Genomic DNA, 18,530 nt, shown 5'->3' with positions numbered 1-18,530 from the left:
TTTTTTTCTCCTGAAAACTCATCTTTGACGCAGCTTTTAAAAGCTGGGTTCTGGCTTCAGCTTCTAGAAGCTGCTTCGAAATAATTTTAGCTTTGCTTCATTTTTCTAGCTTTGTTGGTGTGAACGTATCATTAGGGGTAGAAAATACAATACAATATTGTAAAACAAGCAGACAAGGCATGTCATGTTAGAATACACTGTATGTTATCAGTGGTGAGAGGTTCCTCTCATCCACATGGGTGGAGTCTATAGATTCTATTCTATAACCTAGAAATATCAGTCTATAGGAATGTATTGATGGGGAATACAGATAGGATAAAAAGGTTATCACAATGACTGAGCAGAGGTTGACATTGGAGAACTGCAGGCAGTGTTACAAAAAGGATAAACTTTTAAAATTAGATGTGATGCCCCGAAACTTTAAAACAAATCATTTTAACAGATTTACAAGCACTGAACACATCTCAATGTATCACACTGAGATTTTTGATTGGCTATTTGCACAGCAAGACACCATGTATGATGAAGTATTCTGGTTCAACTCAACAAGTCAACAAGGATAAGACATCTCAAACAGCTTTTTATTACATGTTCAATAACAGTACAATTTAGTACAGTATCTATCTTGCATCCAGCTCACCGTGGAACACCAACAGACTGAAATAAAATACAAAAAGTGAAAAGGTACATAAGGGTGCAGAGCTCTATCATATTAATGGAAAGAGAAAAGGGAATCTGTCTCAACTGAATTGCATTTTCACTTGTGGCCACACAAAATTACATCACATTTATTGTACATCATCGCAGAAAAAAGGAAAAGTGAAAATATATCACAACTTTAACCACTTATACCCCAAGGTTGGTTGACCGGAGTCCCTAAGGGCTCTATACTAGTGACTTTTCCATTTTCGCTCTACATAAAATAATTTTGGTGAAAATAGCCAAAGGACAAGCTCACAAAGCTTCATATTGTGATGCTTTGCAAGCTTGTTGATTTGCCATTTCCCTGCGAAAGTTTTCCCCAGAATATGGGTGCTGGGGTTTAAGTGGTTAACAAAAGTGCTTCTGTATACAGTGAAATGTTCTGTCATTCAGATGCTTTCTGACTTAATTTAAGACCAAAGAAAATTGTACAAAAAGTGTTTAATATGGACAGTATGTGAAGATGTTTTTGTTCCATTGAGTGTGGACATTTCAAGGAGGAAGAGGACTGGTTAAGAAGGATAGATTTCTCACAATGATTGTTATAATTATTACAAAAAATTGGCATCATTAGAACTGGTAAGCATAATTTACACTAAGTATGCAGTCAATATTAAGTCCTTTCTCCATTCTTGCTCACTCTGGTGCATAGCATTACCAGTATTAGTACATGATGTATGCAGAGTTGAGCCAAAAAAAGAAAAATTGGCTCCTATCGAGATCAAATTATAGTCAATAGGTTACTCTCCTTTTGAGAAAAACAGATCTAGGATCTTTGCACCATTGAAAGCAAGTCTACAGCATGCACATCTAAATTAACTCATGGCAGACAAAATGAGAATGTCTTAACTTAAAATTTCAGACCATTATTTTCAGACATTGATTTGTACATTTCATTCACAGAGTTGCAACTGCAGTCCCAAGCAAAGAAAGTGTCTGTCTATTTAATCAGGCGAGGTGTTTCACTCAAAGTGGATAATAAACACAATTCCCCCATCCATATAATAAAATCCAGCCATGCCCCAACCATCTCACAGCCCAACCATATTCTACCCCATCCCTCCCCACCCAAAGTCAAAGGCATGTACAAGAATTAAGGGGTTAACTGGATAAAGTTACTCATAACAACTCCTTTTGTACTGGAATGAGCATTCATCACAACTTATAGCATGTGCTTGGTTAGTTAACATAGTATTAGTTGAGAGGCAAAGCTTCTTCATGTGCAAAAAGCTGTGATGAAACAAAAACAGCTAGTATATAAATACATCATGGACATTTTCGAAAGCTGCTCGTGTAATCTGATCAAGCTTTTGCTTCTGCATGTTTATTTTCTCTCATCTTTCTTACATGATTTAACTGGATTAGAAAGACAAGCTTTAATTTCAAACATGTCTAAAACAACTGAGGAAATATGACAAAGAGAAAAAAAAAGAAAGCCATCGAGAATAACAAACCATCAGAATAGAATTCTTAAAAAAAAAAAAAAAAGGAAAAAAAAAAGTTAAATAATTTGTACAATTACACTCCAACATTTGCTTTCAAGACGCATACATTTGCATGGGATGATAGTGTTGTTTTTCTCTTTCAAGGTAACATAAAATGGTCCAAGAAGGAATGCACAAGTTTCTGATTTGATACCACAGGAAATCCTCTTTTTAGCTAGGTGATAAAACAATTGTGCTCTTCTTTGTGTAGGAAAGGCATTGGTTTCCCTTCGTTTATGTGGTGTCCAAGTCAGTTTAAACAGTGTTGAAGAGGATGCTGTGAAATATAACATTCTGAAGTTGTAATGGTCTTCCAGTCAACTTTGGAGTTAAAATAACATCTGAGGAGCCAAGACAGATCAATGTCAGAATTTGACTCACCAGAACGGCACCCCCCCCCCCCCCCCCCCCAAAGTAATGATTCACCTTCTTTTTTTTTTTTTTAATAACGGTGACTTATTTGCACTTACGGAAATAATATCAAGACTAATCAATGCACAACTGACCCGAGATCAAGATGAGAACAGAAAAAAAAGTATTGTACCTTGTCAGTTACAGCAAATGAATGGGGGGTAGTTATATTACTCTTCATATGACCACCGCGCTCCGACTATAGGTGCGCTACCCGTTCAAAACATATCAAAATAAGGCTGGATAGCCGAAACGTTTGTCCGTATTTGTTCAAATATGAAATAAACTATTTGAACCGCAGTCTTGGTGTGTGCAACCCACTACCTTTATATTTGGGTAGTTAGATTACCAACCAGTTTGATAGTAAGCCAACAAATAGCTAAACAATTATCTTGCAATGCCAGAAAAAAATTAATTGATTTGCTTCAGGCGTCCGATTACTTTATTTTGCAGATCAAGATAGACCAATTTAGTCTCAAGTGACATTTGTCTATTCTTAGCCACATTTAAATTGAAAACAGTTACATACAAGATCTTATTCAGTGCATCCCCATTCAGCACCTATCCATTCGAATGACCACAAATGTCTCCTTTAATTCTTGATTATACACACAATTATAAACTGAATAAGACTGCTTCTACTGAAAATACAATACAAAATGCTGATAAAACAAAATTGGAGAAATATAGGAATGACGCTCAACACAATGTAGGCCAATGTAAAAGTCTGAATTGCAAAAGAAAGAGGATCACCTTCAGGCTTCAATTCCAGATCTTCAGAAAACTGTCCCAGGATCCTGTTGCAACTGCCATGCCATCATCAGTAACCCCCAGGCAGCTAACACGGTTGTCATGGCCAGCCAACACACCTAGGAGAGGACCACAGCAGCAGCAGCATTTAGTCAACAGAAATTATTCCCAAACTTTTTCATTTCAAGGACCACCGGTTTGATATGCATTTAGGCCATGAACACAATTTCATACAACTTTTAGCTACTGTAGGACCTCGATCTACACTGAAGAAGCTTCATTGTTAATTTAACCCTGAGGGTACAATAGAACCAAAGGAACCTGTAAGGGTCCATTTGACTCATGCATTATTGCCTATTATGCCCAGACATGAGATTTGGGCAGCCAGATTTAAAAGTAGTTTGGAGTGGTCATGCTCCAAGTACTAACCAGCACGGTCAGCCTTTAGTGTGTCCCACACATTACAGTTGAAGTCATCGTAGCCGGCCAGGAGGAGGCGACCGCTCTTGGAGAACGCAACAGAGGTGATGCCACAGATGATGTTGTCGTGGGCGTAGATCATCAGTTCCTGATCAGCGCGCAGATCAAAGAGCCGGCAGGTGGCATCATCGGAGCCCGTGGCAAAGGCATTGCCATTGGGGAAGAACTGTAAATGAGAGAAAATACACTGAAACACTCACATTTCTATATGTGCAATCACCAACTGTGTAAAAACCCTATGTAAGTTGGGAAAGGCATGATCCGACAGGGAAAATGTAGTCTTGCGTAGCCAGACAACTATTCCACAATCTCCAAATGTTATATAGAGTCTAGCGCCTAGTAGCTTGGCCCAGCCAGCGTGCTTTCTGGTCTAGAGGGGCGGGTGCGCTTGCAGCAAGAGCTGGAGGATATTGGTTCACCGATCAGAGTAAACCAATAGCAATGGAGTCTAAAAACAGCAGAGAAAACTGACGTCACTATATTGAGAGTGACACCCCTCTGCACTGTAGTTCACTCCCACTCCTAGACCAGGAAATGTCTCACGTTCCCCCAGGCTTTCATTTTGAGCCGTAGCGAATGAAAATAAAAGCCTGGGTACTGAGGCTATAGAGTCTGGAACTACACCTCCCGAAATCTGAGTAAGGAAGCTGACATTTCCGTTCACGGAAAAATATTTTAAAATATCTTTAGAGCTTATTTTGTCATTTACATTTCTGCTAAACAGCAAGCTATATATGCTTAGATGATTTTGATTTATATTAGGATACATTTGCGTGATTGTAAAGACGAAATGGAAGTGGGGAGGAGCCTTCACTTCTGCTTTATATTTTACTCATGATAGAACTTCCGTTGCTCCAGACTATATGATGGAAGCATTTGGAAATTGCGAGAGGCAACAGTCTGGCAATGCGAGACTAAGGAGAATGTATAATATTGACTGATGCATTGGGCTTTTAGATCAGCTATTTGTGACTTTTGCATGACAATCCTGTATGACAAAAGAGGACATTCATTTATGGGGTGTGGGGGGGAGGGGCATTAAAAGCTGTAATATGGAGACACTACAAGATTTCTACCCGACAGCAACAATATGCAATTGTAAACAAACCACTTACACAGATGGCATTGATATCGGACTCATGACCGGTAAATGTCTGTCTGCACATGCCCTCTCGGACATCCCAGAGCTTCGCAGAGGCATCACAGGCCCCAGAGACGAATAACCTTGTGTCAGGGGCCAGTGACAGGCTCATGACATCACCTGTGTGTCCAGCAAATGTGGTTGTCTGCTGCCCAGTCTCAATGTCCCAGAGTGCACTATGACAAAAAATACAGAATTAGACAGATCTGCATACCCATTTGTACCACTTGACTGAATTTATTTGATAAAGTCATGTACTAAATGAATGTGGGATTGTAATTCTTATATTTACCAAGTGGTATCTCCAGAACTTGTAACAATCTGGTTGTCATCAACAAAGCGACAACAGGACAGGTAACCTGGTATTCAAAGAATTAATGTAGCAGTCTTAAAAAAAATATATTTCTTATGCAATATTCTGATGTTAATATATTCCCAACGCAACTTTGAAGATGTACAGACAAAGGCACAAAGCATGTTTCAAAAACACTGTATGAAAGATGAAGAGATCTCTTAAACTTGGAATCATCAAGTCTGATGAAATTGTTTTCAAATATTTGCGTTCTATTAAAGCAATTCAAAACTAACTTTCATCTGCATTTAACTAATAGTTATTTCTGCCATTGGGCTATAGCTCAGGGTTTCCTGCAGGATAAAACCAAGTCTAGGTGCTACTGGAGGGAGGTGCACGTACCTGCAGCATACACACGCGAAGGCTGCACAATATAGACAAAATGTCATACAGTACCTCAATAGTTATGCCACATATCCCAACAGTGATATAATATCTCAGTGATATACGACTATGGGTTCACTCTTATTTTAAGTTTAAGTGTAGCAACGGTTAAAAACTAACCATTCTTCAAAGAACAGCATATTACAGGTCAATTACACTCTTATTTTAAAAGCCTAGTCTGGAGTTTCATCTCTGTGCTGACCAATTAAGCCTCGGTGGTTCGCCTAGACTTAACAGGCAGAATCATGTGAAATATATTTTAAGAATGTTTCTAATTTAGGTGATAAGTGATAAGTTCTTTATAAAATCTTTGCAACTAACAATATAAATAATTAAATGTTAATTTGTGTCCCATGGGAGAAACTTGTTGTAAGAGTAAAAGTCATGTATACTTATCGCCAATGTGCACAAACAATGCTACTTGATGTGAAAATGAATTCATTCTAATTTCAGAATGGTAAAAATGCAATGATTAGGTCATACCTGTATGTCCAGCGAGCTCACGGCTTACGCGTACATTCCCCTCTCGAGTTTTGAGATTGTAAATGGAGCAGATATTGTCTAAGCCTCCACAGGCGACATAATTTCCTGAAGGTGCATACGCACAAGTCATGACCCAGGAAGAGCGAAGAGGAATGGCATGGACCTACAAAAGCACACACAAGATATGTATTTTAATGTTAAACACATGCCTTTCACTTTCTCCTTCATATATGTTCTCTTGAGCATAAATGTAACCATAACCACTTAAAGGTAAACCCTATATTATATATATAATTCATATCCATGGCACCCTAATTTGTTATCCCCTCTACACCAAATTCCTGCCAAAAACTGTTATTTCGAGGAAAGTTTGTCTATTTTAGACCCGCCCAGATGCTAGGGTTCAAGTGGTTTTAAAGACTGATTAAACTAACATACACATACACATACACAAACTAGCATGGGGCAGCTTTCTCCGAGTGACGTAACTAAAGAATGCAACAATTAGCCCCTAGTACAGGATTTTGTTATCAAGGAAATGTTTTATACCAATTCAGAACATTCTCATGACAAGATGGCACAATGTGACAGCTCACTGTGCCATTCTTGTCATGGATGGACAACTTTAACCATTTAACCCTAAATACTTAATTGACCAGGGTTCCCCAGGAGTCTCTACTTGGTCCCCACCTTTTTTCCCCTCTACACCAAATCTCTTGATCAAAAACGGCAGATAATCTACGAGGTCAGAATGGAATTGCAGTCATTGTCAGCTAGTCACTTTCACTGCCTTTCACCCTATTAAATGCCCAGAATACAGACACTAGGTTTCAAGGATGAACAATGTTAATACAAAGTGCACTGCAAAAACATAATCAATATAAGTATAGTTGTGGACTGGATGCACACTTGGACAACATGGAGCCCACAAGATAATCATACCGTTTTTGTTTTTTGTAGTTACGCGCAGTGTTGCACTTTGGAATTTTACACTTTGGAATAGAATATGATGAGAATGTGAATTCAGAAATGCTATTTTTTTACACAGATACACACAAGTACAAGAACACTGTATAATAACACAACAGCAATGTTTTAGAGGACACCTCAGGGAATCAATTCAACTTGGAACTCCAACTACCAGAATCGAGGCAGATACCCATGGAGTTTGGAGTCAGCATTGGAGAGGGTCTTAACACCACACACACACGTGTGCTCCTACTGACTCCACACTTTGCACACATATTGCTCAGTGCTCTGCATATAAAAAAAAAAGCTTCTTTCTGCAAATCCGCATAATTTTGCCCACTAGCGCTGGAAGTGGTCTGACGCAATATAGACTACGTCACATGTTTGCACAACAGATCTGCAAGCTAACTCAACGCGTTGTTAGCTTGAAGATCTGTTCTTTTTGCTCATGCATGCTTCCACGGGCCCCTCCCCTTTTTAGTCATTTGCTCTTACTGCTGAACGCAGTAACAAGCACTCACTGGACGCACAAACAGAGGACTTGTTCCCTAAATAATTCGACATTGGTCTATGGAACTAGTTAGGACACAGACAGGTCACGTTGTTCCAATGAAAAACAAACCGTCAACCCACCACCTGGCTATGTTACTAGCCTATGTTACATGATGTTACACGCACACATTGTCAAAAGCGGACATTGTCAAACGCGGGTTACATTTGGTTTAGGGATGCACCGAAAGGGAAATTCTTGGCCGAAACCGAATACCGAATATAGGAAACAGCTGGCCGAAACCCAAATACCGAATATCAGAATATGATTAATATTATATATCTTTTTTCCTACCGTCATGGCCGTACCTTAAAGCTACCCGATTGATGGCAAAATAAATGGTTATGGCTAAACTTAACTTAAATAATAATCACTTTTATGGGTCCATAAAACATTTATTCAGCTCTTTTGAATGCATTAATTGCATACACTATTCGGTGATTTATTTTCTGCCTATTCGGGCCGAAACCGAACTAGGCCGAAAAATGCATTGTTAGCCATTTTCTGCCGAATATTTTCTGCGGACGAATATTTTCTGCGGACGAATATTTTCTGCGGACGAATATTCGGTGCATTACTAATTTGGTTACCTGTCCAATGTGTCGCGTCCCGCAATGCATATGTAAGCAGCCTAGCTAAAAAGTAATGCTACCAACAACAAGTTGGATGGAGATTGGAGAAGCACCATTTTCTTATACAAACTAATCATCATGTCACAAAGAAAACTGACACCAAGATTATGTGCTTGCCATCGCACCACAGCTACAGGTCGTCAATATTATGTCAACATGTTACATGTGTGTGCGATCCGTGCACAAATTATGTAGGGTTGTCTTTCTATGTGTATACACACACACGCACACACACACAGTGACATGCGACTTGCCTTTTCAGTGGTGGAGAACGCAGCATTTAAACATTCACACAGCGTTCTACAACCACTACAGCGTGCCAACTGCCAAGCCGATTGTATTTGAGCACAAGTGTGTTGCCTGCGATGTATGCAAAATGAAGCCAAGACAGTTGGAATTCATTGCCTTTACTAGAAAGGTGCACTCCTCCTCAGAACACATCTCGGCCTATCTCTGCCAGGCCGGGTTGTCTACCCAGGGGCAGCAAACTTCTGATGGCAGTCCTAGTCACTTGGAATTGGAAAATACTTTTTAAAGAATTTTAACTAATCTTCTGTCAATGACAGTTGATAAAACCTAATGTTTATTAATGTAAAATGTTTTATTATTCTAAATTTGTTATTTATAATTATTCACATAAAGGTTACTAATAATAATAATGATAGAATACACTAATCCTATATAAAAATCACACCCGTGTGAACTGAGTGGTGCAGGGTCTTATATAGCCTGATCGGCTATGTCAGTGACGTCACACACTAACCATAGCAACCATGCTCACCTGTACACAGGTACACAAACATACAGACAAAGCTGGTTATTGGAGTGGTTTGCACCACTCAAAAACTGCAACACCAATATATTTTTGATGGGCGCTATCCCCTCCATTGTCTGGCTTTCACTCGTGACGTCATGTGGCAGCCAAGACTATGGACATTTAATGTTTGCTTTAAGCCCCTTTAAAAGGACAACTTTAGTTCATGTTTTAGGTTGTCATTAGAGAAAGTAAAAGATGAGTGTTCATTTCTTTTCATTTGCTGCTTTCTTTCGTTTTAGGTTGTCATTAGAGAAAGTAAATGATGAGTGTTCATTTCTTTTCATTTGCTGCTTTCTTTCGTTTTAGGGATTTTAGCTGTTTTTGACAGGGGGTGGGGGCATTCGAGCATGGGGCTAAATATGTATTTTTGAGTGGTGTAAACCACTCCTACAACTGGCTTTTGTGTGCAGAAAAAAATGAGCATGGTTGCTATGTTCAAAATAATTTCTGACGTAATTAAATCACACCCGGGTGAACTGGATGACCGTAGCAACCATGGTCATTTTTTCTGCACAAAAAAAGCCAGTTGTGAAATCACATCCGGGTGTGATTTCATTACGTCAGATCAGAGCTGATCAGGCTATATAATACCTTACCTTATATAATACCTCACATCGGACGTCAGACATTACGTCAGACCACAGCTGATCATGCTATATAAAACCTTACACCACTCAGTTCACACGGGTGTGATTTTTCTTTTACAAAATGTCGATTTCATCTTTTATTATTTATTATAGTCCTAATAGACCCCAGGAAATTACATCTGGCCACAGAAGATCGCAGGATCTATACTGAATGTGAAGGAGGCCTACTGGGGGAGCCATACTGTGTGTCATAGGCTCAATATGTCAGTTTGACACAATCAGTAGATCTCGTGATTTTTTGTGGCCAGATATAATTTCTTGGGGTCCAATAGGACTATAGTCAAATCTATAGTTTAGTTTAAATCGCTATAAAATTGTAAAAAAAATATACATATTTAGCCCCATGCTAGAATGCCACAAAAACAGCTAAAATCCTTAAAACGAAAGAAAGCAGCAAATGAAAAAAAATGAACACTCATCTTTTATTTTCTCCAATAACAACCTAAAACATGAACCTTGGTTGAAAAAAACTAAAGATGTCTTTTAAGCATGCCACCCCGTGACATCATGTGGCAGCCACAGTGGGACTCCACTTCACACAAGTGTGATTTTTCGTAAGTCAAGCGGAAGTGTGGATGGCACGCTGCTTCGCTGATACTCAAGTGACTACTGGCCAATCACAGCGTGTCTTTTCCGGAACGTATCAATTCAATTACCACCGCTGAAGTGCCCTTGAGCAAGGCATTGAACCCCTACCATGAAATGTTCTATGAGCAGGGTGTGGCTGTAAACAAGCATCTCGAGCTTAGTCCACTTCCCTGGGTAAACAAAGAACTTTGCTTTGCTTTGCAAGACCCCCCCGGATGCGGCACAAACGGGACGAACCGAGGCGAATATATATTCAGGTCCAATTCCTCATGGGGGCCGAGATCCCTGGTTCAATTCCTCATGGGGGCCCTGGCCCCCCGGCCCCCACAGACTATGTCACTGAATCCAAGGGAGCTTTATTAGCATGAGAAAACAAACGTGCCTCTGATTGGCCTGCCGAACATCCCCTTCTGTGACACACGGGGAAGCTTGACAAGCTTCCGCTCATGCTTACACTATGCTTCGCAAGGAACCTCGGGAAAGCTTGCCTACTCTCAAGAAGCACACGCCCCAGAGCCGAAGGAGGAGTCTACCTTTTTATGTCTATGGTGAGGACCCCCCACTAGGAGGACGTCCACCACCCTACTCCTCACCATTCAACATATCGTGCTGACCAGCACTGCTCCTGCCTGTAAGAGCCTGTGGTGCAGCAAGAACAGTTTCACTCCCCATTCAACAAACACGGCCGATTAGGCTCATATGGACCAAGCTGCCTGCATCAGGGGATTCAAACTCCTGAACAGGAAGGTGACACTTGCACCACCCGAGTGACCTAGTTTGAACTTTTACATTCAAACGACATTCACGTCCCTTTTGGTGTCCTCCAGAAAATGTTTGCGTTCACTTTTGCAGCATTTCTAGCGTTCATTTATTTCATTTCACTGTTTTGGTAGCACATTTCAAATTTGCAAGTATGATTCTTTGCCAAATTGCCACTGTTGCATTATTGGCAACATTATCTAGATTTAGAGCAAACTTCTCATAATGTAATTGCTTTCCCTTTTGAACTGCAATAGACCATGTTTCTATTAACAGCAAGTATGGTTATAGTTTTGAGATAATACTTCAAACATGAATGGAATCTGATTCTACTTATAAAACTGTACCTTGTTTGTGGTATAGCTGTCCCAAATAATGAGTTTTCCATCTTGGGAGGCACTGACCAAGAGCCTACACAAATGACAGAAAAAATAAAACAAATAAATAACAGAGTCACAGGTCTCATAGAAATATGTACAGATAGATAGGTGAGAATATTCTTTACCTCGAATCTGTTCCCCAGTGCATGGCATAGATTTTAGCCAGATGTCCCCTCAGTGTTCGTCTTGTACGCATCTGAATTCGGCCAACAGGATCAATGTTGGCTGTGATCTAGGAAGAAAAATGCAAAATATTGTTTAGTATGAGACTAAATGTTTTTGTTATTTTTCTCCAATGGATACCTATAATTGTTAATAACGATGTTACCTGTGCTAGTGTGGCATCTGCACATGCTTTCCTGGCATCCTGAAAAAATAAATAAATAAATCTTTTAAATTTCTGCAGATATATTTATTAATTTGATGTTTTGAGTGTACAGCATTCATCATTATTACTGGTAAATGGTGAGTTAATCACTCACTCTGATCTGATTTTTGAGCTGCTCCGCCTCTTGGCGCAACTGGTCCAGTTCACTCATTTTCCTCAGCTTTTAGAATTACGCTACTCCAGCTGCCGGGACACTTCCTGGATCTGGAAGAGAACAGAGAGAGAACTCACACCATTAGATAAGCTGAAAAATCATGTACTAAAACGTCATTCCACCGCGACATTTTTTTCCCTGACCAGTCTATGTATCGGATTGCTTTCAGTGGGAGCACCGTGTATTTACACTATGCTGGAAACACCTGCAGTGTGACAAGGCATCTATTCTGCGCTGTGCATTCCCGTTGAAGAGCGTTTTTTATCTGGTCAGAGAGTTGACATATTTAACTCTAGGCGTTTAGATGAACATATTCATCTAAACGCCTTGCATTTTCAGCTGGGTAAAAAAAGAAACCGCTTTGGACACATGGCCTAAAAGGAGTCGTTATCCTATTGACCTCAATCCTTCAGATACCAAATGCCACTTCAATCAATACATAATATGCATGTAATATTGCCCTACTGGACAAAGTTCAGCATAAAACTGGTCTGTACCTAATGTTTGTTTGAAACTCTCGCTCTCCTATACTTGTTTGAATAGGGATTGTAAAACCTTTGTTTTTGTTTATTGAACATATGCTTGTAAAGCCTCAATAAATACAAATTAGGGAGAAAAAAAAAAAATATATATATATATATATATATATATATATTATTATTTTTTTAATGACAGCATATTTGTTCAAATAATCAAGACTCTTCTGCCTTTATTGATACACATGTGAAGAATGACAGTAAAGAGGGAGAGAGATGGTCGTCATGAACAGGACTCGAGCTCAGGCCAGAGCCTATATGTGGCATGCGCCTGGACCGCTAGGCCAGCAGGCGCCCCTCAAGACTCATTTTAACCACTTCATTGACCAGGGTGCCCCAGAAGTCCCTTCCATTTTCCCATGTACCAAATCTAAACAATAGTCAAATGTTCACCTGTTTATGACATGCACAGAATTGGGAAGGGATACCTTAACAATAACATCTCTGTTGAGGGATCTAAAGGACATTGGCAGGAACCCTGCAACACCAATGTCTTTTAAATAGTATTTCCAGCATCAACAAAACCACAAAATGGCCAACTTTTAGGTTGGACCCATCTAATGATGATGCATGTCTTTTAAAAAGATCAGGGCAGTCAGTGTCTTGGCAAGAATCTGGCTATATGATAATCACGATTTGGCGCGATGCAACTCAGTGTTTCAAAATGTTTTGGAAGATATCGATCAAGGCATTTGGTAAGGAAGAATATTGTGTTTTGATGTTTGATTGTGTTCGATTACCAATCCCTAGTGTGAGGTACTTTAACTTTACTAGCTTGAAGAAAAATAAAATAAATCTGCATTTTCCACAGCACAGGGGTAAAATGCGGTATTGCCTACTTTGACCATTTCCAATTTGGTTTTCAATACAATGGATGAATTAGGCAGGATGTGAATTACAAAGGGAAGAAATTTACATACAGGAAAATCTGGCTTCAACAGAAACTTTAGGAACAAGTTAACAAAATGACATGGCAAGGCTTATAGATGCTGTAGGATAACTCTCTCATTCATATAATATATATATATAATTATGTACCCAATGTATTAGTCTGATTAACCACTTAGGCCCAATTTTATACTTTGTCATACAAATACAATAGTGCAAAATCACACTTGTGTGTGAAGTGAGTGGTGCAACTTCGTGTGGGGGTCCCTGGGGGGTCCCCGGAAGTTCCAGACCCATATGAACGCGGTCAGGGTGCCGGCCCGGTTCCGGCGAGCCGTCCCGCATCCAAAACGGTTGAGAAATGACAGAGTTACCGTGTGGGGGTCCCTGGGGGGTCCCTGCCCTGGGGGTCCCCGGAACATCCAGATTAAGTTCTTATTTCAACTTAACCCTGGCATATTGTAAAATATACTCTTCATGTGACCACCACGCTGACTTTAGGTGCGTTACCCGTTCAAATCATATCAAATAAACGACGGTAATGGGTCGCACACACCAAGACTGTATTTCAATAATTTATTCTTGCATTTTGAACAGGAGACAAACGTTTCGGCTATCCAGCCTTCATCAGTGTGAAGGCTGGATAGCCGAAACGTTTGCCTCCTGTTCAAAATGCAAGAATAAATTATTGAAATACAGTCTTGGTGTGCGAGTCTGCGACCCATTACCGTTGTTTATTTGTATTGTAAAATATGCCTTCACTTGCAAACAAAGACCACCTTTGATTAAATGTGCACTCACTGGTATCATTCTGTATAGCAAGATGATTCAAGGTGTTAGGTGTCATTAAATTCATACTTTTGCAGCTGTAGTCCACGACGCCATAACAATTACAAAGTTAAAGTGATGCGTTTAAATAAGAAGAGAGGCTCCTGCTAAGTACATAAACCCTATATACACTTCTTTGAACGGAGACCCCCAGGGGACCATATACTAGACCCCCTCCTTTTTTTCCCTGACAAAAAAACACCCATAGATCAGCTATTTTGGCGACGCCAAGGGTCATGTGGTTAAATACGCTAACTGCTTGAGTGGTTACAAAACTAGGATGAAACCATTAATGTTATCCTGGCTGGGTACGGTTACGATCATATACTGTATATGTCCATCGTCTACTTTTTTCAGCTTCTATACTAATTTTATGACATAAATAATATAGAATACACAGCAGCATAGTGCAAGCTCCTGTTTTTTGTTTACAAGACCATACCTTAAATGTTATCCTGGATAACATTCCTGACATAATTAGTGCATCAATTCATTATTTGAGATCTTGTTGGGTTAGGCCTGGAACAACCCCTCGTAGTATCGAGCATATCCGAGTAGCCTAAATGCTGTTAATAACTTAGCATTAAGCTTTCCCTTTTCAGAAACATTGTTTGCTTATGAAGGTCTGCAGATTCTTACAGTTTGGAGTTCCTCCATCACATCACTTCTCCTTTCTAAGCGCCTGATCAGGGTCAGCTGACTGCACGATAAACTGCGTTGTGGCAAATAGCCTAAAGTTGTGACTTACTGACTGTTCTCAGGTCTCTTGAGGGCAGTCACTGCCTGCTGCCCCCTGAAGCTGAAAGCCTGTTCCTACATATCCATCTGAGAACCATCCCATGTCTGTGCAGTAAGCACTTAGGCCTTCAAGTAGTAACACAAATGTATTTTCTCAGATGACAGCTAAGCTTGTGTTGCTGAATGATCATAGTAATTGTTACGTGTGCCTACCCTTCCCTTACTTAACAATCTGCAGTATAAAGAGATGACAACACGATTATGAAAACTGCAGTAAGCCTAATATAATTTTGTATTGTGGATCCAAACATTTTCTAATCATGGATGTGTGGAGTCCAGTTTTAAATATTGGCCTGATAATGCGATGTTTCACCGGTCTAAAGCTGGATCAGAGAAAGGATCATAACCAGCACTATCACTGAGCAAGTCCATAATCCTAAAAGCTAAAACCCTTTCAGTTAAATCTCTAATCCTATCCATGTCCACCAACATGAGAAACAGCTGGCGAACCCTGGGCAGAAATCAGAAATATGCTATTCCATTCATAAAATAATAGGATGAGATTAAGCTTAATTCTGTTACATTTAACATGCTTAAAGCAAGTGCCTGGATTTTCTCACTGCTCTCACTTTCTGTCAGTCTCAAATTTAATTTGAAAGCAACAGTGCCATCACCATTCAGATTGTATTTGCAGAGAATCAATACACATTCATGAGCATCATCAGTGTGAAACGCATATGTACCCAGTGTAGTCATGTTGACACCAACATGAGAGATTAATCTGCTATAAAAATGCAATAATAATAATAATTACAAGATATAACTATTCTGCTGTTCAGTTCCCACAGGTTTGCTTAACACTGTGGGTCTAATAGGCTGACAGTAACATGGGATTTCATGTTGTACATGATTTGCGTACAGCAGTGGGACCGTTTGCATCATGTTTGAATATTTGTTGTGGGAAAACTGTAGCAGCAGTACGTCCGTTTGCTACGTAAATAGATGAGCCTCTACAATAACACTACTCAATACTCATCATAGCCCAGCTGAATGATTTAATTGCCTCGACTAGATAATAAGGCGATAATAATAATAAGGCAATAATATTGTAGTACAGTTTTGATGCTATGTGGGATGTATATTTTTTCCAAATTGGCTGAAAGCCGCGCAATGCAATACTAATCTGCCTTGCACTGATGGAAATCCGAGAAGATGCAGCTAACGCCATCTTGTACACTGCTGCCCGGTAGTTAGCCTGCTAGCAAGTTTGGTCGGTATGTAGGCCTGTAGGCAGGGCAGAACGAGACATTTCAGCACTTTAAATAGAGCCACTTCCTCTCATAACTCAAACAAATCCCTTCATTGTCGACATTAACTCACAACCGACCGTCAATATGAGCCGCTTGCCACATATCGCTTTCTAACGTTACATTTCCAGAAAGACTGTTGTTCTTCCGCAATTACGCGGACTGCTAGGTAGCTAACACCAGTCAAGTGAACGCGGTCGGTAGGTGGGTTAACTATAACTACTGTGTGGGGCTGTTTGCCTGCCTACAGCAAATCCAATTACTTCGATACTTGCAATCTTGTTACCGTCAACCGTGCCTTTTTGATTTAATTACAACATATATGTACACAGTTAGCTGGCTCTCTGTGGTCTAGAAGAGGAGGTCCCAATCCTCCCTCCTGGAGAAACTGCAAGGTCGGGTGGTGGCCAGCTTGACTTGCAGTCAGATTGCAATAAGGAATGTAAAGGATACGAGAGTACGTTTAATTTGGTGGAGAGGGAGCTCACTTCTTCAAAAAGAACAGTTTACTAGCATAACCTTCGTTAAGCATTTTCACTGGAACACCCACCCAGGTTGACTGCAAGTGGAGTTGTATTGTATATTGGTGGCACAAGACAGAATGGCTTGCAACAGCATTTCCTTCGTGCTTTATTACAATAGTTCATACCGATCTACACCTATATTAATTGTTTTATTCCTGATCCGGTTAAGAAATAAGTGTAAACTAACGTTTGCACCTACGTTACATTTCCTATATCGGACGTTTATTGCTCCAGTAAGGCAATGAAGGGGCTGTGTCATCAACTGGCAGCCAGCCTATCTTACGATATTAAATCAACATTTTCCATTTTGATACAGGTCATCAATGTAAGCTCGTGTGCTTTATGAAATCACTAATCCAGCTTTCCATTAGCAGCTCACGTAACATAATACCAGTTAATGGGAAATCGTATTAGCTACATAGCATTAGCTGGTTCTACCTGATTTAGGCCAAACATCCCCTCATCGTTGACTTCAAGCGATGTTCAGCTAGCACCATTCACTGACATTCATAAAATAGGGCAAGGAAGCAGTATTTTGGTTTCTGAGTGATATTTATCCAGAACGAAATCTCAACATTTGTTTTTTTCCTAACAACCACAGATTGCTTTTATATTCGCCCGCACAGATTTATCAGCTATACCCCCACAACGATAAGTCGCTAACAAGCTAGCTGTCGACAGATACCCCACCCCCGGGCACTGATATTCTCACACAATATTCCACAGCCAGCTATTCTCACCGCGGAAAAAAGAACGGCAGACGTCGTCGGGTATTTTCTTCTCCAAACTCACCTGCTTCGATTTGCGTTTGCTTTGATGTCTTTTGCATTGACTGGAAATGGAAACGGCGTATCCCTCCAATGCACGCATCAACGAACAGCGAGCAGCTAGCTGTGGAACTAGCTAGCCAGCTAGTTGAGTGTGTGCGGAGCGGAGCTACGGTTGGAGAGCTCTGACAACCTCAGTCAACCAACCGGAGAGGGGAGGGCAGGCAAGGCAGGGGGGATCACACCCACAATGTCTTCTATGGGGCTCAACGACACGGTGGAGCAGCCGGAGAGAGACAAAGCAATACTTTTCCGAATTAAACGATGCACTTGGTTCAATGAGGGAGCTAATGTTTCCTTTTTGTCAGACTGTTAACCCGTGTCCTTGCTCTTGGAGCGCTCTCATCCGGCCATCGAACGAACGAACGAACGGAACGACGAGATGGGCGCGGTAACCCTCCCTGCAATCAGCTGTGGGAAACCCCACGCTGCCTGCAGCAGCAGCAGCAGCGGTGGGAAAAGTAACACATCCAAAATGATGAAGATGCCAATGTGCATCATATCTCAAAAACTATTATTTTCACCTCACTTTTGCTTTTCCTTTTTGAGGATTCAGTCCTTCGTTATACTGGGTCGGTACCAAAGAGCAAGCAAGCATAATCATAGACCTACTGTAGGCCGAGTTAGGCCCACTGTGTTAAACCATTCATTCATTAAAGGAATTAAAGGAATTTTATGAATTTTATATTGAATTATAGGCTATATATACATATATAGTATTCAGCAGACTGTGTGTGTGTGTGTGTGTGTGTGTGTGTGTGTGTGTGTGTGTGTGTGTGTGTGTGTGTGTGTGTGTGTGTGTGTGTGTGTG

The 18,530-nt window shown here is 40.3% G+C and overlaps 1 protein-coding gene across 3 annotated transcripts; it reads right to left on the bottom strand.

Moving 5' to 3' along the window:
* Positions 1-560: 560 nt before the first annotated feature.
* LOC306930372 (guanine nucleotide-binding protein G(I)/G(S)/G(T) subunit beta-1) lies at positions 561-18,154 on the bottom strand. Of its 3 annotated transcripts, none has more exons than XM_079511305.1 (11): positions 17,685-18,154; positions 12,012-12,121; positions 11,858-11,896; positions 11,655-11,761; positions 11,497-11,560; positions 6,188-6,350; positions 5,261-5,327; positions 4,943-5,144; positions 3,777-3,993; positions 3,351-3,466; positions 561-2,463 (listed from the first exon to the last, which is right to left on the bottom strand). In XM_079511305.1, exons 2-10 carry the CDS (start codon positions 12,066-12,068, stop codon positions 3,360-3,362), a joined length of 1,023 nt encoding a protein of 340 aa, XP_079367431.1. In that variant the 5' UTR covers positions 12,069-12,121; positions 17,685-18,154; the 3' UTR covers positions 561-2,463; positions 3,351-3,359. The 3 variants fall into 3 exon arrangements, with proteins under 3 accessions (XP_079367431.1, XP_079367430.1, XP_079367429.1); XM_079511304.1 differs by having other exon boundaries at positions 561-2,527; positions 17,633-18,153; XM_079511303.1 differs by having other exon boundaries at positions 561-2,527; positions 17,685-18,153.
* Between the last annotated feature and the right edge of the window lie 376 nt (positions 18,155-18,530).

The sequence above is a fragment of the Electrona antarctica genome (genome assembly GCF_951216825.1).
Source record: "Electrona antarctica genome assembly, chromosome: 9".
In the NCBI taxonomy this organism is placed as follows: Eukaryota; Metazoa; Chordata; class Actinopteri; order Myctophiformes; family Myctophidae; genus Electrona; species Electrona antarctica.
Note: the sequence above shows the minus strand (reverse complement) of the source record. Positions and strands in the feature narration are given on the sequence as shown.